Here is a 20,582-nt window from a genome sequence, read left to right on the forward strand (position 1 = left end):
GCCAGGGAACCCTGGGCCAGGCATTTCCTCTCTCAGGACCCGTTTCCTCATTCTGAACAGGATGGCAGGTGGAGGGGTTACAGGCTTTTCTGCTGATGTCTAAGACCTACAGAAGCATCACTGTAGGAAGAGAGAGGCTCGACAGCCCTCTACCCCAAACTCTACCAAAATATGTCTCTAGCACTTCCTTCCTTCAACTATTTGCCATTCTCCTCCAGCTTTCTTAGTCCCTTCTCTTTCTTCCTGGGCAAGAAAGTAAGCTTGCAAGGGGGCACCCTCCGCATTTACCAGGGAAGACCTGTGGAGTTGGATACATGCAGAGCCATGCCTGGAAAGCTCTTCATACACATGCAGGTCTGTGACTCATGCCCAAAGGCACTCAGCCTGAGAAAGCCAGGGTCTTGGTGGGCTTTGCTGGCTGCCTGGGGGCCGGCCTCATGCTATGGTGACATGCCCAGGGCTGCCCACCACTTCGGGTGTCTTCTCCTCCAAGGCACCTAAACCTTGACTCTTACCCTCAAAGTCTTGCTCCAGTTAGACTTGCAGGACAAACAGGACGAACCAATGGCGTGACTTCAGGCCTCTGAAGACATGTGGGAATCAGGAGGGCACTTTTCCAGGCCCTGTGTAACACAGCTGATGCCTCTGCCTACCCCATTTCTAAAGAGACTCTCCCCCTCAAACCAGGATATTCTCCCGGGGTGGGGGGTGAGACCCAGAGATACCCCAGGCTGGCTGACTCTTCCCTAACTTTCTATTTCTGCCATACGTGCAGGCCTGCTTTCCCCTGCAGATGAAATGAATCTGTTTCCCAGGTTGTTGGGTCTTCCCTGGCGGTCCAGTGGTTAAGACTCTGCGCTTCTACTGCAGGGGCACAAGTTCGATCCCTGGTCAGAGAACTAAGATCCTGCACCGTGCGGTGCAGCCAAAAAAAAAAAAGGAAGTTTCCTGGGCTAGAAAAACCTAAGGAAGACTCATAAGACAGAATCAGAAGGAAGGAAGAGGAATTGATTTGGGAAAGTGGAGGGAGGGAGAGGGTGACTGAAATTCTGGGTAGGAATGTAAATTCACCCAAAATTTGTAACATTCACTCTCACTCAGTAGAGTGATGAAGTAGTGACATTTGTTATCACTATTACTGTTTTTTTTTCCTTTTTTTAATTGAAGTATAGTTGATTTACAATGTTGTGTTAATTTCTGCTGTACAGCAAAGTGATTCAGTTATACATATACATACATTCTTTTTTATATTCTTTTCTATTATGGTTTATCACAGGATATTGAATATAGTTCCCTGCGCTATAGAGTAGGAGTTTGTTGTTTACCCATCCTATATATAATAGTTTGCATCTGCTAACCCCAAACACCCACTCTATCCCTCCCCCACACACTCCCCTCACTGTTACTGCTTTAGTTCTACTTTCAAAAGGCAACATTTTAAAAACAGCTTTATTGAGATATGCTAGTATGCACAAGATTCACCCATTTAAATTGCACAGTTCCATGGTTTTTAGTAGGGTCACAGAGTTGTGAAACCATCACCACTATCTAATTTTAGAATATTTCATCACCCCAAAAAGAAACCCCATACCCATCACCAGTCACTCCCCATTCTGCCCCTCCCCACTTCCTAGGCACAGGCAACCACTAATCTACTTTCTGTCTCTGTAGATTTAAAAGATTGCATTTTGCCCCCTTAGGTACTTTTCCTACAGTCAGGATATGGCATACAACAGATGGCAGTGATGTCTTAATCAAGATCTCATGACTCATAAAAATGGCCAACAAAGAAAAGATGCGTCTTCTTCCTCTTCCGGGGACAGTATCTAGAGGCATTCAGGATGGTTCAGCGTTTGACATATCGTCGTAGGCTGTCCTACAATACAGCCTCTAACAAAACCAGGCTGTCCCGAACCCCTGGTAATAGAATTGTTTACCTTTATACCAAGAAAGTTGGGAAAGCACCAAAATCTGCATGTGGCGTGTGCCCAGGCCGACTTCGAGGAGTTCGTGCTGTGAGACCTAAAGTTCTTATGAGGTTGTCTAAAACGAAAAAACATGTTAGCCGGGCCTATGGTGGTTCCATGTGTGCTAAATGTGTCCGTGACAGGATCAAGCATGCTTTCCTCATTGAGGAGCAGAAAATCGTTGTGAAAGTGTTGAAAGCACAAGCACAGAGTCAGAAAGCTAAATAAAAAAATGAAGCTTCTTTGGGTAATAAAAAAAAATCAAAAAGAAAAAAAAAAAGAAAAGATGCTTAAAATCACTGATCATTAGGGAAATGCAAATCAAAACCAGGATGAGATATTACCTCACACCTTAGGATGGCTACTACCAAAAAAAACAGAAAATAACAAATGTTGATGAGAATGTGGAAAAATTGGAACTCTTGTGCATTGCTGGTGGGAATGTAAAATGGGGCAGCCACTATGAAAAACAGTACGGCGGTTCCTCAAAAACTTAAAAATAGAATTACCATACTATCCAGAAATTTCACTTCTGGATATATACTCAAAAAACTGAAAGTAGGGTCTTGGAGAGATAATTGCACACCCATGTTCCTAGCAGCTTTATTCACAACAGCCAAGAGGTGGAGGCCAACCAAGTGTCCATTGACAGATGAATGGATACGCAAAGTGTGGTATATACATACAATGGAATATTAGTCAGCCTTAAAAAGGAAGGCAATTCTAACACACACTACAACATGCATAAACCTTGAGGACATAATGCTCAGTGAAATAAGCCACTCACAAAAAGGCAAATATATTGTATGATTCCACTTATATGACGTACCTAAAGGAGGTAAATTCATAGAGACAGAAAGAAGGGTGGTTGCCAGGGGCTGGGAGAGGGGGAACGGGAGTTAGTATTTAATGGGGACAGAGTTTCAGTTTGGGAGGATGAAATCGTTCTGGGGATGGATAGTGGTGGTGGTTGCACAACAGTATGAATGTACTTGTTAACACTGAACTATACACTTAAAAATAGTTAAGGTGGTAAATTTTATGTCATATATATTTTACAATTAAAAACAAAAGGATCTTATGACTATATTACTCAGCCATAAAGAAGAATGAAATAATGCCATTTGCAGCAACATGGATGCACCTAGAGATGAACATACTAAGTAAGTCAGACAGAAAAAGACAAATACCATATATCACTTATATGTGGAATCTAAAATATGATACAAATGAACTTATTTACAAAACAGAAATAGACTCACAGGGCTTCCCTGGTGGCGCAGTGGTTAAGAATCCTCCTGCCAATGCAGGGGACACGGGTTCCAGCCCTGGTCTGGGAAGATCCCACACGCACGGAGCAACTAAGCCCACGCGCCCCAACTACTGAGCCTGCGCTGTAGAGCCTGTGAGGCACAACTACTAAGCCCACAGGCCACAACTACTGAAGCCCGTGCGCCTAGAGCCCGTGCTCCACAACAAGAGAGGCAACTGCAGTGAGAAGCCCGCACACCGCAACTAGAGAGAGCCCACGTGCAGCAAGAAGACCCAAAACGCAGCCAAAAAAATAGACTCACAGACAGAAAACAAACTTATGGTTACCAAAGGGGAAAGGTTGGGGGAGGGATAAATTGGGAATTTGGGATTAACAGACACTACTATATATAAAATAGATAAACAACAAGGACCTACTGTATAGCACAGGGAACTATATTCAATATCCTGTAATAACCTATAATGGAAAAGAATCTGAAAAAGAATATATATGCATGTATATGTATATATAGGTATGCATGTATATAACTGAATCACTTTGCTGTACACTTGAAACATTGTAAATCAATTATACTTCAACAAAAAAAATTAAATTAAAAAAAAAATCTCATGACTGATACCAAAAGGCTTAGGCCAGGGATGCCTTTCTTGTGACACACAAAAGCCTACTTTTCTTCCTTTTAAAAATAAAATATAACGTTTTATTACACAGCTAAACATAGGCAACGTTAGCAAATATTTGTAAAATGTTATTCACAGAGTGTGCTTTTTAAGAAACAAACACTCAAGCACAATTTGTTCCTTTCTCATTAATCCTTAACTATTAGCACAGGCTTAATCAATAATTTTGTAAGATTGCATTGACTGAATCCTTATATACAAAGGATGACAAGCACACACCATGCGTTAATTCATGTACGCTTCCGATACTAAGAAGCAGATCCGACTACTGATCCTATTTCACAGTAGCAAAACTGAGGCTCAGAGATACTAAAGAACTTGCCCAGAGACCCAATCGAGTCTTCTGTATCCAAGATGAGTACTAAGTGTTACTTCTATTAAAGGACAATCGTTCTCAAGAAGTATGAAAACATCTACTCTCTCATCAGTTAGGGGCCAGTTTAAACAAATCCACCCCCAAAACCTTTTTCTTAGCAATTCTCTACCAACAGCTTACCAATTACCTTCCAAGAATAATTTTTTAAAAGCCTGCATCCCTTACAACAAAAACCTTCAAAACATTCAGTCAAGCGTTCTTTTTTTTTTTTTTAAATGTAATGAGGTTTGGGAGCAAATGCATCTGATGATGTCTTAGCTAAGTCCCACATCTTTCAAGTCCTCTACTGGAAAGTTGGACAGCCCATGAAGAGCTGAGGGCCGAAAACAAGCCAGATGCAGGTCTTTTACGTAGTTCCTTCCGTCACTCAATCTCCATCACCTCCACCGTCTCTACACAATGTCTCTAGTTCATTGTGAAACATGAAAAGCATTCCGGTAACAACGCGATGTTGACCATCTGTCTGGTTTGGCAGGAGAGACATTCGGAGGAAGCCCCTTTTGATGAAGCTGGCCCCTTCCATAGGCCAGGCTTCCAACATGCGGGGTTTGTGTTCTGTGAACCCAACTGGTCTCTGTTGTTTGGACTAAGGGCGGTTCTCCAGAACGTATTTGGAATCAGGAGTAACAGATCCTCACTGAGTCTTGGCTGGCCTCTTGAGTGGAGGGAACTATATTTGAACAGATCAGGATGGCCCTTTTCTGCCTCACGCATGGGTCGGAGGCAGGGACAGCCAACCTGCCACCTTGCACACCAAGATGCTGCCCCGTTTCAGCCAGCCCCTGGGTCAAGTCCCTTCCTGAGACCCAGTCTGCTCCTGTCCTTCAATCTCATGGTATATCTCTGAATCTTTCAAAGAAATTCTACTCTTTGCTGTAAACTAACTCCAGCTGATTTCCGTGCATGTGATAACAGAAACCGAATACGATAGTAGACTCATTTCCCCACAATTTGTATCATCACTGGGCTTATTTTTTCCTACATTGTCAGATTCAAAGAAGAGAAAGGCATCTCCAGCCCAGAGTTACTTACCTGCCTGAAGAGGAAAGCTCTGCGCACCATGAGGACCAAAAACAGGCCCCCATCTTCCTAGGCACCACTAGAAAAAGTGCAATAACTGAACATGAAACAGTCGTGGTTGCCAGAAAGAGGTAAAATAATGTTAGATAAACTACACAACGACATTTAAATGCATTCAACTTTAATACTGCGGTTATCTGCAAAAATGAAAACAAAGCAAGTCAAGTTCCTTGGTAAAAAAACAAAAACAGGACTTTTTAAAGAAAACAGTTAGGGTGAGGCCAAGGAAAGGACACCAACTGGGAGGCAGGAGAAACCTAAGGGGAAAACTATCCTGCACACATGCCCCTGAGACTGGGCGGGAAGGGACGGCCCCTATCCATTCATCCATACGCCTAGGGCAGGGAAGGAAAGCTAAAAAATCCTTAGTCTTGGGACTTCCCTGGTGGCGCAGTGGTTAAGAATCCGCCTGCCAATGCAGGGGACATGGGTTCGATCCCTGGTCTGGGAAGATCCCACATGCCGCGGAGCAACTAAGCTGGTGCGCCACAACTACCGAGCCCGCGTGCCTAGAGCCTGTGCTCCGCAACAAAGAGAAGCCACGGCAATGAGAAGCCCGCACGTCACAATGAAGAATAGCCCCCGCTCACTATCAACTAGAGAAAGCCCGTACACAGCAATGAAGACTAACAACTAGAGAAAGCTCGTGCGCAGCAATGAAGACCCAAGGCAGCCAAAAATAAATTAACTTTTTAAAAGATCCTTAGTCTTTTCTTTTTAATTGAAGTATAATTAATTTACAATGTTGTGTTAGTTTCAGGTGTACAGCAAAGTGACTCAGTTATACTATATAACGTTTTTCAGATTCTTTTCCATTATTGGTTATTACAAGATATTGAATATAGTTCCCTGTGCTATACAGTAGGTCCTTGTTGTTTATCTATTTTATATATACTCGTATCTGTTAATCCCAAAGTCCTAATTTATCCCTCCCCCACCCCCTTTACACTTTGGTAACTGTAAATTTGTTTTCTCTGTCTGTGAGTCTGTTTCTGTTTTGTAAATAAGTTCATTTGTATCATTTTTTTAGATTCCACATATAAGTGATAACCTGTGATATCTGTCTTTCTCTGTCTGACTTACTTCACTTAGGATGATCACCTCATAGTCTTAATTAGAGAGAGAGGGAAGAGGACGGAGAGTCATGCTCTCAGATGAAGGTAGCACTCCCTCCCTCGGTTCAGACCGGAAGGCTCATGTCCGTGAACAAACCAGGCTCATTCAGACCTGCACATCTGTGCTTAGCTCTCTCCCTGCCCAGGAGGCCTTCCCTTCTCCTGTCTACTTAACCCAACCCTAGTCATCCTCAAATGCCCTGCAGTAGAGGCCCCTCCTCCCCGTCACCTGCCGTGTCACCGCCAGTCCTTCCAGATGTCCCCCTTGACCAAACTACCAGGGCACAGAACCACGGCTGGCATAGCCCTCAGAGAAAACATCCGACTTAGTCACACCTTCCATTAAAGTTCTTAATTACAAGCATTTCTTTGAGTGTGTTAGTACTGTTGAGATTGTAAGTCTCCAAAACAGGGCAAGGACAAAACCACAGAGAAGTCTCATCCTGCTGTGAGTGGTAGAGTCCCAGCAGTGTGGAGAAAGGCGGGTGAAGAGGCAACTCAGCAGCACTGACATATGCACAACCTAATACTCCAGGCCACGTTCACAGAGAGGGGTCTTACAGAGATCCCGTATTTTCCATCAAAGCGCCTTTGTAATCATCATCCATTGGAAACAGAATGGGGAAAGAAAGACAGGGAAGCAAAAATATGAGTTACCATGATCTAATTTATCAGAAATGGTCCAGAGGAGTACCAGGGGCAGGCACTGTGATTTCCCCCAGTCAGTGTACCAATTTCACAGCAGGACCCATCTGTGTGATCTCTGCACCAGAGTCCAAAAGAGTCAGGCCAGCCTGAACACCGAGGCTGCCCAGACACTTGGCAAAGAAGGGTTCCTGTAATCAGCACTGATGTTAACATTGGCTGGTGGTGATTCCTACTCCCTCTCCCTCCCCTGCTTGAACCTCACACCTGCAGGGTTCTCAGCTATTTGGGGGCCTTAAAACAGTTACCAGGGCTTCCCTGGTGGTGCAGTGGTTGAGAATCTGCCTGCCAATGCAGGGGACACGGGTTCGAGCCCTGGTCTGGGAGGATCCCACATGCCGCGGAGCAGCTGGGCCCGTGAGCCACAACTACTGAGCCTGCGCGTCTGGAGCCTGTGCTCCGCAACAAGAGAGGCCGCGATAGTGAGAGGCCCACGCACCGCGATGAATTGTGGCCCCTGCTCGCCGCAACTAGAGGAAGCCCTCGCACAGAAACGAAGACCCAACACAGCCAAAAATAAATTAATTAATTAATTAATTAATTTTAAATAAATAAATAAATAAAACAGTTACCAGGTATCAAGACTGGTGGCCCTGCACCCTCCTTATTGAAAGAACCAGCTTCTCTAAAGGCAAGAGGTATGGATTCACAGAGCCTGGGGATCCTGAATATTTGAAATCCACACAACAATCAGTGTGGTTCCTCCACACCACTGAATTAGCCCTTAGGTGTACTTCAATTAATGACGCCACCATCCTCCCCCCTCCCCTAGACTCAGATTCTTCTCTTTCTTTTGCCACACAGCAAATCAGATGCCAAGAGCTTTGCACTTTATCTCCCCAAAATCTGTTGCATTACCCTCCTCCTCTTTCCCAAGATGGCATAGTGGAAAGAGGAGGCTTTGGAATTAGACAGAGCTGCCATTGAGTAGCTGTGCCTTTTTTTTTTTAAGCTTCAGTGTTCCCACTAATAAAATGAGGATAATGGTAACAATACCTACTGTATAGCTGTGATATGAGGAGGGGGATGACACTTGTGACAATGCCTGGTACACCATTTGCCATAGAACAAGTTCTTCCCACTCCTTAGCTTCCTTCATCTCTTCCATCCCTACCACGAAGGCCTGAGGTCAGCCCCTCAGTTCTTCCTTTCTACTAACATATCTGCGGTTGGCAGAATCTTAAAATCCTCTGCTCCCACATTATTTCCCACATTAATCCTCAGGACGGTGATTATGTTAGCACATGACAAGGGGCATTCTGTAGATGTAATTACAGTTACTAATCAGTTGACTTTGAACTAATCCAAAGGAAACTATCCAAGTGGGCCTGACCTAATCACATGAGTCCTTTAAAAGCACAGGGTTTTCTCCAGCTGGTAGCAGAAGAGGAAGTCACAGATTCCAAACACCAGGGGGATTTGAGGCACCGCTGCTAGACTGAAGATGGGAGGGGGAGGGGGCACATGGAAAAGGTAAGAGGGTGGCCTCTAGGAGCTGAAAGTGACCCCCAGCTGACAGCCAGCAAGTCCTGCCTGGACTTGTAGGCACTGTTTTAAGTTGCGACGTTTGTGGGTTTTTTGTTAGGCAGAAACAGAAAACTTATACAATCTCCTAATTGGGGCCAGAAAAGGAGAGAAGACATTTTGAGGGGAGAAAGGGATTGACTTTGTCTTCTTCACATATTTCCACCTCCTCTCGAGTCTTTGAGGACCCCCAACTCTGCCCTCCCATGTCAGAGACTGTCCACCACATCCCAGCCCCGGGCACACACTGCCTGCCACTGGGGAGCCTCTGCTCCTCTCGGGCTATCTCATCTTCTCAACTGTAGGCTGAGTGCTTCCAACACAGAAGCCACAACCGGACCTTTTTCATATTCCCCGAAGCACCCAGTAGAGGGCCAAGCATACAATAAACACTCACAAATATTTTTGGATAAAGCCAATTTCTTTCAGCTCCAGTGACCAGCAGGGCCAATGAAGGGATCCAAAACCTAGCCAGCCACAGGTACCCAGAGAGCCCCTCCCAGGAGACTCTGGTCTCACAGCCTCCTGGGATTAACAAAGCGCCAAGATGGGGATACCAGTTTCTGCACCTTGACCTTTCAGAAACACTGGCCAGTCACATTTTCAGGCATGAGTCAGGCTACCATTTCCCTGAATCATAGTCTGTTGTGTGTGTGTGTGTTTTAATGTTTACCTACACCTGGAATTTGCAAACACAAAGGAAGTGAGAATAAAGAGGATGACAGATCTCACAAAATGCACTACCTGTATTTTGTTCAACAACAGGTTTATTTTGGATGCCCACCATGTCTGGGTAAAACAGTGCACCTCAGACTGGGACTTGAACCCACGTGCCAGGACTCGAACCCAGCCAAAACCCTGATTGGGACTTGAACCCACGGTCTTTTAATTAGAATCACTCACCTGGTATCTGGACTTACTAAGGCTCAGGTTCTTTGTGCCTCAGCGCAGAAGGAATTCAGCGAGAGGCAAAGTGATAGGCAAGAAGTAGATCTATTAATATAGGATGCTTGTAAGAGATGCAAGTGGGGAGGTGAGGGAGCTCTGCCCTGAGGATTAAGTGGGCTACAATTTTATAGTCAAGGGAAAGAGGGTGGGGAAAAGACCGCCTTCTTCGGGTAGACATGAGGCTTACATCACTAGTTCCTCCTCTGTATCAGGCAGGAGGGTGTCTGACCCTATGAGGTCAAACTAGGATTATCATAGCACTTATTCAAATCAGTAGAAGGGTGGTGACATTTTTCTTCCACTTAATGGCCTAGGGCATATCTCGTGCTTTTATTTATGGCTTTATAGTTAAGCAAGACTGCCTCGTTCCACGATGTTCCAATAGCTTTCTTGAGTGATCATTAACTTACAGTGGTCTTCCAAAGTTTCCTAGGTTTCCCTCTCTATCTATAGTCCCCTACTGGGACTTCTACAACTACCTGTAAACTATCCTATTCTATCCCTATCACGGGCACCAAGCTAAGAAAGACCCTGGAGACAGAGAACCAAATCAGAGTGGCCCCAACCCTTGAACTTGAATCCAAGTCTCCCCTGAACACAGTGGTCACGGCAGAGTCTTTGACAGTTTGGAAACCAGGAGACTGAATTTCTTCAGGTCATTAAAACGAGTGACAGCAGACTCAGGTCTTCTCCAGGCAGGCAGTGGGTGGGGTCCCTGCTGCATTCTACCCACCCCTGTGACTCTGGGCCCACCTTCTCTGCCCCACCCTGGACTCCAATCACAGGCCAGTATGATGTCACTGTCTAAACTTAACAACCGTCTTGGCAAATTTTATCTAGGGCCCTCAAGCACAGATTAAAAAGTAAATCCATAGCATTTGAACAGACCTTTACAGCTTACAAGGCACTGTCATGTTCATTGTCTCATTTGACCCTCCCAGGAGCCCTAGAAAGTGGGTGGGGTAAAGATTATTATCTCCACTTTACAGATGAGGAAACTGAGGCTCAGAGAGTTGAAGTGATTTACCCAAGGTCACCTGGTTTAGAAGACAAAAAAACCACGTTCTTCCTTCTCTACCACCTTGGATCTAGTCTTTGGGCCTAAATGGGAACTCAAAGGGAGACTGCCTAAGCTCTTCCCAGCTGGCCTTAGTGGCTGCTGATTTGAGAATTTTGTTACCGAAAGAATGAAAGAGAAGTAAGGATCAGGAGTAAGAGGAGAATACAAGGATGCCTGATATTCCAGTAACACTTTATATTTTTCAAAGAACTCACATATTTCTTACCTCATTTGGGTCAAAGAACAATCCCATAAAGGTTAATAAAGCAAGTATATTGTCACCAGAGATTGGCTCAGAACTAATCCCTAACACTTCTGATTCCAAGACTCTTTCCATAACCTAAGGGAGGGGATTCTTGACACTCATACCCTGCTTTTGTCCCTTTGGTCCTGAGGGTCAAGACCGAGAGACAATTGGACACCCTTCTCTTGTGTATCCACACAAGTCCAACTTATAATGACCTTTCTTTCTTTCGTTCTCTTTTTTTTTTTTTTTGGCCATGCCCGCGCATTTTGCAGGATCTTAGTTCCCTGACCAGGGATCAAACCCAGGGCCCCTGCAGTGGAAGCATGGAGTCCTAACCACTGGGAATTCCCTATAATGACCTTTCATCTCACTGTTCCTCTGCCAGAAGTTGTCCCCGGAAAGCAGGCACCTCCCCATTCTGGTTTTAGGATTACTTTTACACAACTGATTTTATATAACTGATACACCAGGGAGAACGTTACCTGTCAAACTGCTGTCCATTCATTGAACAGATGTTTTTGAGCAGGGCACCACTCTGGGCTAGTCCCTGGGAGTTAGAGAAATGAACCAGACATGTTCCCTGCTAATGAGAAGCTCACAATCTAGTGGAAGTGAAGAAAACACAAATATGTGACCAGATACGTGACATTCACGAACATATAACAAGACGGAGTAAATGTCACAACAGAATTATCAGCAAAGGGCTGTGGAGGATCAGCGACAATTCCAACTGTTAAGAAGGAAAGTGTCTTGGGACTTCCCTGGTGGCACAGTGGATAAGACTCCACGCTCCCAATGCAGGGGGCCCGGGTTCGATCCCTGGGCAGAGAACTAGATCCTACATGCATGCCGCAACTAAGAGTTCGCATGTTGCCACTAAGGAGCCCAGGTGCTGCAACTAAGGAGCCCGCCTGCCGCAACTAAGACCCAGTGCAACCAAATAAATAAATATTTTTTTAAAAAAAAGGAAAGTGTCTTCCTGAAAAAGAAAAAAAAAACAGCATTTGGGCTGGGCCTTGAAGGGTCAATGGAGAATCTGGAGAAGCAGACAGGTGCAGATCACAGAAACATTGTGAACATTTGGGAAACAGGGACGAAGCCCGTGTAAGAGCACCTTGAAGTCTGCTCGGTCCCCAGTCTTACCCTGAGGCTGGTTGCGATCCAGCTTAGGCCTTCAGCTAGATCTAGGTTGGATCTTGCCCCCAACTTGAGGGAACCCAAGAGACCCAGACCATCCACTTCTTACTTTCTCAGGTTCTATGGTATCTGCGGCACGTCCCACCCAATCTTAACCGCCCTCTTAACCACTCACCTTTTCTGTTCTCTATGTCTGTTTTGCTTTCCCAACTAGACTAAAACACCAGATTCCTTGGGAACACAGTCAGGGGGCATCTGTATCCTATCCCAGCCAGCGTGAGGCTGGGCACACAGTAAGTACCAAAAACCTCTTTGTTGACTGGTTGCTGAAGTCTATAGGTCCAAGAATCATGAGATGACAGTTTCACAGACAAGGCGAACAAGAAAGGGTAGCATGTGTAACCCTCACCGGGGATAACAGTGAAGCGATTAGGAGAAGACATGTACCTCTGGTTTTAGGGTTACCTTTTACAGAACTGAGCTGAATTTAAATCAAGGGGTTCAGACTTGCTGAGTCATTCTGTGGGACTGCCCTGCATTTCCTGTATTTCACCTTCTGCTCTCTGACCAAGTCCCAAGGTTCCTTTCATCTGTTTTTCTAGTCCCTGCTTGTCAACATTTTCCAATGAGACATGGTGTCTCATCCTTCCTCTTGGAAAGAATAATGGGGAGGACAGCAGAGTTGTCACTGCCAGTCTGGAGACCTACAGTCCAAGGCCGGAGGAGAGAGCACAGTCAAGGCTGGATGGAGGTGGGAGTGGAAAGGACCCCAAGACAGAGTACAGCTTTCTACTGGGTGGACAAAACTGACAAAACAGGCACACTGGATAGGGTCAAAATCCAAACAGGTCCCCATGGGGGAATAGGGCAGCTCATGCTCCATCTCCCTGGGAGATGGTCCATCAAGGTAACCAAGTAGGAACAGGGTGGGAGGGGCAGGTGCAAAAAGGACCAAAGGCCCAGGTGGTGAGTTTAGGGATTATCTAGTCCAACCCTCTTCTCTAATCCCACAGTTGAGGTCCTCAAACATTCCCTCCTGTGACAGTCTAACCCATTTCCGCCCAGTGTCTCTCTTCATCTTTGATGCTTCCAATCCATCCTCCAGGTTGCTGCCAGAGTGGTCTTTCTGCAACACAGTCGGTTCAAGTTGTCCCTCTACCTTCAGGATAAAGTCCAAAGTCCATACGGCCTAAGAAGGCCCTTCTCTGCTAAACACAGATAGACCTTCACGTATAATCTCCTGTCTTTACCCTACTCCTCTCCACCTTCCACTGACCTCATTCCACTGACAAAATACTGCACGACATTCTCCAAAGATGCAGTAGACTTACTCCCATCTGCCAGGAGAATTCCAATTTCAAGGTCCAGCTCAAGTGTCACCTCTTCAGTTAAATCTCCCCTCACGTCCCCTAGGAAGGATGAGTGAGTTTCTCTTCTGTGCTCCAAAAACACCTCTGTATAGCATTTATTACCGTGATTTGTACTGATTTACAGAGACTGAGAGACCATCCGGGTAGGGATGGGTTTTGACTTCTCACAGCCCTCCTTGCCCTTAGTTAGCATGATAGGAGCAGGTGGTCAAAAAAATGTTGACTTATAAAGAATGAGCCCCTTTCCTTTATAAACACACAGTGAGCTCCTGGCAGAGCCCAATTAAAATCTAGGTTGTTGATGCCCAGATCAGGCATCTCCTTCCTAGGTTGCCTCTTCTACCTGTTTTCCATGCCTATCCCATTGGATGCTCCTCACTGACCTGGACTTTGAAGCACTGGGGCAGCGACAGATATTGGCAGAAGCAGGAGCCCAAGCTGTCATCTGTACGGTGAGCCTTCTGTGCTCCTCCTAGGGAACTGTTTTGATGCCGAGGGGCTCTGAACCAAGCTGTAGGCGGTGACAGAGCAGGTTAGTCATCCCAGCCCACACCCATTCTCTGCTCAAGGGCCCCAGCACCTGTCTGCCTTGGGTGATACGGGAAATGGTGCTCTGAGCCAACTCTGGTCCCAGGGAGGGAGGGCTGTCACTGTGGCCAAGGTCTCCCCCACCCCTGGTGGTGAAAGCAGGAGTGATGGCCTCTACCTATCGGAGCAAACATAAAGGGACTCAGGGAGTACAGGGAATGGCCTCAGAAAAGCTGCAACCCGTGATAAAGGTCAAGGGACTCAGCTCACCACTCTTTGGGCCCCATCTGGAGAGACAGATGTGTAGGGCTTTCCACCTAAGCAGCTTGTTCTCCACTGCCTCCCCTCATTGGTGTGTCTTCATTTCCCCAAATTCAAGGCTCCCCGAGGAAAGCACAAGGCATCCTCCACCACCTATCCCCCAGACGCAACCAGGACATTTATTTTATAGCTGAATCTTGTTTCAAGCAAAGTTAGCATGTAAAGTTGTGGGATAAACCTTCACTTAACTCTTTTCACCACAAAAAGCTCCCCAGAAGCATTCATTCACTGGTGGCTTACTGCGTATAAGGATAATCCCTGCCCCCAGCAAAGAAAATAAGTTGCATATCCAAATTAGGGCACATACAGGAGACAATGCGATAAATCCTCTAGGGGAGGCTCACCAAGGTGAGTTTGGGAATCTGGAGGTGAATGAGTTTGAAGGAAGTGGCATATGAGCTGGGCTTTAGAGAACAGGCTGGATGTGCCATTCAGAAATAGGTGGAACGGCCCTCCAGACGGAGGAGGCTTCATCAGCAAAGGACTGGAGGAAGATCCACGGACTATGGATGGAATCAAATGTGAGGCAGATCCACACGGAAACCCAAAGGGTGGGCTGAAACAGTGCATTCAACATGCCCAAGCCCCAGGGTCGCAGGCTATGGCACCCGGAGAAGGCTCTGGACAGCCAAAGCGCGAGAGGAACGCAAATATTGCAGCAGCAGGGTTTATCCTGGGTGAGGAGTGGGCCAGGATGAGCCTGGGAATTAGACCACAGTTCAAATGCCAGCTCTACCCTTAAGAGCTGTGTGTTCTTGGACATGTTACCCAACCAAAGTCTTGCTTTTGTGCAAGGTCCCTCCCTAATACTTCCTACCGAGTAGATCACGATGAAACGAAATGAGATTATGGCTAGGAAGCACCTGGCAGCGTCAGGCACACAGCAGGTGCTCAATATAGGTCAGGTTCCGTCTCCATGCTTGAGGTGTTGGGACGAGGAACAGCAAATGAAAGACTCTGGGGGACCCTTGACGAAGGAAGAGGCCAATAATAGAGGATTCTGAAGGAAGGGGGTGCTGAAGGAAGAGGAAGCAGGGAGGAAAGAGCCCAGTGCCTCTGAGCTGAGGTTTCTGCTCCATAGCAGGCCACATTAGGGGTGCTGGTAAAATGCTCCCAGCCACACTGGTCTTTGGTTCATCCCCGAAGAACCCTGTGTTCCAGGAACAGCACAGCAATGCAGTGAGCAGAACGGAGCTTGTGGGTGGAGCGCAGGAGTTGAGCAGGGAAGGGAGGCAGCACCTAGGCCCCTGCCCAGATGGTGGGGGACCAGAAATCAGGAGGTGGGTAAGGCTGGTTGCAGAAAGAGAAATGTTTTTAACTCCAAAGATATCCTCTACTAGGAAAGGCAAAATGTCCAAGGTTTGGGGTGTTTTTTTTTTCAGATCTATATACCTACTCTTTTAACCTGAATAACCTGGCTTATCACAAAGCGGCAGGAGAGACACCAACAGGCTCGGGACTCACCTCTGCAGATAGCCTCCAGTCCCTCCAGCTGCGCCCCAGCCCCAGAGAGAAGAGGCACAGCTAAGGATCTTCAGGGCGATTCTCCATCGAATCCAGCCTCTATGTGCTCCTCTTTCATTTATTCATCCCACCAACATCCACAGAGGAACTACTATACACAAGATAAGATCCTGGAGAGGCAGATGTCAGCTTAGTTGTCCACACCTCTATCCCTCGAGTTGTTTCTCTAGTCAGTTTCTTTATCTGTCAAATGGAGAAAATGGGTTTATGGCAAGATGCAATGAGATAATGAACATACCTGGCATAGAGTAAGTGCTCAAGAAATATAAACTATTGTTATACTGGTAGAAGCAAGATTGCATGTTATGCTGGTTATCTTTCATTTGTTTCCCCCCACCCCACCCCCGTACATTCTACATCTTTTTCCACCCTGTGCAGTGCCCTAGAATTGCTCTGTATGGACTAATCAAGACTCCCTTGTCCCTGATTTCCCATTGGGTTTGGTCCATGGGGAGCCAGATTAGAGGGAGGGAGAAATTGAAGACAAGGCTTTTATTCCCCCAACTCCCTTCCTGAGCCCCTTGACCCAAAGTCCCAGCTCTAGGAAAATGACCTTCCACACAGCCTCCCTGCCTCCAGGCATACAGGTGGTAAGATCCCACTGTGACTAGCCCCAGAATATTTCACTCTCCATAGTTGTTACCCTACACTCTGCCTCAAATTACGCAATTGAAATATGCCATCTGTTTTCTACTGGCCCCTGACATACAGGGTGAAGGAGTGTGGGAAAAGGCTTGGGGATCAGGAGACCTGGATTTGAGTCCCATCTCTCCTCCTCACTGGCTCTGTGACCCTAAGCCAGTTTCTCCTTCCCTAGGCCTCAGCTTCCTCATTGGTAAAAAGAATAGCTCTTTTGTCCTACAGTTCCCCGCCACCACTGGGCATTCTGTGAAGTTAAACCCAGGAAAGGGATGCATATAAGGAAGTAGAGCTGCCTTGGGCAGAGGGCAGGTGAGGCAGCTAAGCCCCACACCAACGCATTCTTCCCCAGGAATCACCTAACCCCTTTCCAAGGACTTTCCTTTTCTTCTCAGGCCACCAGGGTACCAGATACCCAGATGATCTCCGCTCCAAAGCAACAGCCGAGAAAACTCAGGGAATTAAAAGAAATTCCCTTTACTTTCAGTAAGCAGCTGGCCAACCCTGGTTTAGCCACAGAGGTCCCTTCCCAATTTCTAGTGTGCACAGGGGTTCAAGCACAGAAGCCAGTAAACACTTGATGCCCACAGGGCTGCAAAAGAAGGGGGCATCTGGGGCAGAGGGACCTAAGCCAGCATCCTGTCTGAAGACCCTGAATAGAGATCCCTGTCGCTGGGCATGCGTCAAGTAAAGGCTAACGACCACTTGATGAGATACTACAGAATCTCTGAAGTCCTTTTTAGCTCCTGAAATTAGTGACTCAGGAAAACCCAGGAGCCACAAGAAAGACATTCTAATAATATCACCCTCCATGGCCCCCTTATTTGAAGTTTCATTTGCCCTAAGTGCTTTCCCACCTGCGGTCACCCAGAAATAGAAAAAAGTGAGCAAGGTAAGGCTGGGTTTCTGTCCTAAAGGACAGGAAGAGAGGGCAGTGTGGATTCTAGCTTTACCAGCTTCTCTGAATTTCTGGCGGGGTGAGGGAAGTGGAATAACCTCCTAAAATTATCAGTTCCTGTTTTACCTGAAGTTTGACCGCAGGTGAAAACCACAACATAGTAACTGCCAGCACCCATTTGCCTTTGACGTTCTTCACGTCCCCCAAATGCCTCCAGAAATCTGTGGCTTCACCCCAAAACTCTGAGCAAGTTCAAGCCCTTTCCCGACCCCAAATGAAAACTTCCGCGCTCCTCCGGGCTTGCAGCGGTCGGACCGCGCACAGAGCCGGCTGGGTGGGCTAGCCTGCAACGCAGCGCGGCCCGAGGTCGGCCTCCGCTCAAAAGGCAGTAAAGGCCGACAGAGCCAAGTTCCTGCGCCCCGCGGGGAGGAGACCCCGCTGCCCACCCCGCCCCGCCCCCGGCGCTGAGTCACCGCCCGCCCCGGCTCAGCCGAGCCCGCGTTCCCAGGAAGCGCCACCGCGCGCCTGCGCATGCGTGATCCCGGGAGCGTTGTCGGGAGCTCGCAGCCCTGGATGAGGCGGGGCCCGGCCGCGGGCACGAGCGGAGGCGCGTGCGCGGGGCGCGCTCCCGCGAGCGAGGCTCAGCCGGAGTCGGGCTCAGCGGCCGGGCGCGGTACCTCCGCAGGGTCGCGGTGAGGAGCCTTTCAGGGATAACAATTTGCGAGTCAAGAGCCGGGCTTGAGGGGCGAGGCCAAGTTCTGGCGCCGGGAACCGGATTCCCCCACGCTCACGAGCCTGGTCCAGAAATGCCCTGCTCCGGGCCTCGGTTTCCCATGGAAGGCGGGGGTGGGAGGCTGGGGGCCGTGCACCGACGAAGGTTGAGGCCCTCCGGCCGCGGCGTTGACCTCGGACTGGACCTGGCCGCGGTGAGGATCCGGACCACAGCGCCCGAGGCCCCCAAACGCGGAGGTCGCTGGTCGGGGAGACCCGTCCCTGCGCAGGAAGCCGCCCCCGACCCCCTCAGGAGCCCGTCTTGCTGGATGATCTGAGACCCGAGGCCGCGGGCCAGGAGCACCCGTGTCCTCGTCTGGCCCGGGGTACACAGACCTGCGTGTCCTCTTGTCTGCTGGCCCTGGTCACCTGGGCTGGAGTGACCGAAACGTCACAGGGGCCCAGAGAAGGAACACAGATTTGCTTCTGCCCCAGGGCTGGTAGGGGCCCAGGGTCCAACAGGGGCTCCTAAGTAGGGCCAGAATGATGGGGTGGGCTCCTTCCCGCCGCCTCCTTACCAGGCTCCAGCTCCTAGGAGTGGGTCAGCGTCGAGAGAGGACAGAAACCTGGTACCCCCCACCCATCAGGCCATGGATCACTGTCAGAGGAGCATTGCCCGTGGGACACTATCTGGGTAGCTGAAACAGGCTCCTTGGTGCTAAGCTCTCACCTCTCCAGTCAGCCCCAGTGCTGCTGCCTGCAGAGACTTCCCTGCTTCTTTTGGCCCTCTCTGTTCAGAAATGGAGTGGCCTCGAACCCAGGTTCCTTGGGCTTCCATTTAAGTGCTAGTTTTCCCTAATTCACCTCATCTCACCTTGATTCCTCACTGGCCACACAGATGTCTTCCTTTTTGTGGGTTTGGGCCCTTGATGTTCCCCCAGAATTCACCCCCCTGGCCTCTGACCTTCCAAACCCACCCATCCCTCAAAGTGTAGCTAGAATTCCCATCCCTCAAAGTGTAACTAGCGTTCCACTCCCTTCCCAAGCTCCATAACCCCCTGGCTGTCTCAGTATTCTCAGGAGACGAATTCTCAACAAAGGAAATCTATTAAATGCTTAAGTAAATTACACAGTCTATATGCATTGGTCAGACTTTTCAAATAATTACATTTGAAAATGAGAAAAAAATCCTCTGCCAGACCATGTATCCCCATGTATGATTTAGAAAATGTGGTCGCTTCATCCCAGAGGACTTCCCTGGTCACTCGGGTTCCATGACTGTATCCCTAACTGGATTGTTAGCTCCCCAGGGCAGAGACTATGCCTGAATAAATATATAAGATTTCCTGGGCTTTTGAAGTTGCGGTGGAAAAAAATCCAGAAGTCTGGAGAAAATAGAAGTAGAACAAACAAATATTTTTTGCACTCTTCACAAAGACAAAATCACTCTTTTTAGCGTGTCAGAAAAATGTACTATCATAACTTGGCCTACGCTCCAGATTAGCACAAGTCAATGTGATAGAATATAGTAGAAAGAATAATGGGATGGAGGGCTTCCCTGGTGGCACAGTGGTTGAGAATCTGCCTGCCAATGCAGGGGACACGGGTTCGAGCCCTGGTCTGGGAAGATCCCACATGCCACGGAGCAACTGGGCCCGTGAGCCACAATTACTGAGCCTGCGCGTCTGGAGCCTGTGCTCCGCAACAAGAGAGGCCGCGATGGTGAGAGGCCCGCGCACCGCGATGAAGAGTGGTCCCCACTTGCCGCAACTAGAGAAAGCCCTCGCACAGAAACGAAGACTCAACACAGTCATAAATAAATAAATAAATAAATAAAAGAACGTGAATTTCTTAAAAAAAAAAAAAAAGAATAATGGGATGGACAGAAAATTGGCCTTTTAGTTTGGTTTGTCATGTTTTAACAGGGTGAACTTGGACTTAACTTCTCTGGATATGCAGTTTCCCCATGCTGGATTTGGATTTAAGGATAAAAAATATACCTGCCCCATCTACTTTACAAGATGATCATGGTAGAGATCAAACTGAAATGGAATTAAGGGTTTGGTTTTTTTCTTTTAATATTTTTTTGTTGTTGCTTAGGAAATAATCCTCAATAATCTTTTTAATGAAAATTACTTTTAAATGATATTTTTTTGTTATTAACAAGTTTCAAGGTGCTGACCGAACATCAAAAAAAAAAATCAGACAATGCTTAATTTTTGCCAGTTTGTAAAGAGGAGGGAAAGGGATCAGAAAGAACAGTGTCACCAAATGTGACCCTGGGCAAGTAACCTAACATGACCTGTAGGGTAAGTCAGACTTCAGATAGAATTCTGGCCCTCCCAAATACACAGGCCATCATCCCAACCGCTCTGACCATCAGTTTCCTCATTAGTAAAGTATGATCAATAATAGTAATAACATTTACTGAATGCTTTCTGTGGGCTCTGTACTATTTCAAGCATGTTGCATTATTAAG

General features: G+C 47.3%; 1 protein-coding gene and 1 long non-coding RNA gene across 2 annotated transcripts; one reads left to right on the forward strand and one right to left on the reverse strand.

Moving 5' to 3' along the window:
• The first annotated feature begins 1,799 nt into the window (after nucleotides 1-1,799).
• LOC118881269 (60S ribosomal protein L34-like) lies at nucleotides 1,800-2,234 on the forward strand. The gene has a single exon (XM_036825996.1). The coding sequence runs from the start codon at nucleotides 1,842-1,844 to the stop codon at nucleotides 2,193-2,195; it is 354 nt and encodes a 117-aa protein (XP_036681891.1). The 5' UTR covers nucleotides 1,800-1,841; the 3' UTR covers nucleotides 2,196-2,234.
• A 4,520-nt stretch (nucleotides 2,235-6,754) lies between these two features.
• On the reverse strand, nucleotides 6,755-17,743 carry LOC118881911. The gene is made up of 3 exons (XR_005016625.1): nucleotides 17,519-17,743; nucleotides 15,796-16,038; nucleotides 6,755-7,080 (listed from the first exon to the last, which is right to left on the reverse strand). It is a non-coding gene; the product is annotated as an uncharacterized LOC118881911 (long non-coding RNA).
• Nucleotides 17,744-20,582: the final 2,839 nt, after the last annotated feature.

This window comes from Balaenoptera musculus, chromosome 15 (assembly GCF_009873245.2).
Source record: "Balaenoptera musculus isolate JJ_BM4_2016_0621 chromosome 15, mBalMus1.pri.v3, whole genome shotgun sequence".
Classification (NCBI taxonomy): Eukaryota; Metazoa; Chordata; class Mammalia; order Artiodactyla; family Balaenopteridae; genus Balaenoptera; species Balaenoptera musculus.

Excerpts from the sequence above, each read along its gene's own strand:
- LOC118881269 (XM_036825996.1), top strand. The coding sequence starts at position 1,842 with ATGGTTCAGCGTTTGACATATCGTCGTAGGCTGTCCTACAATACAGCC.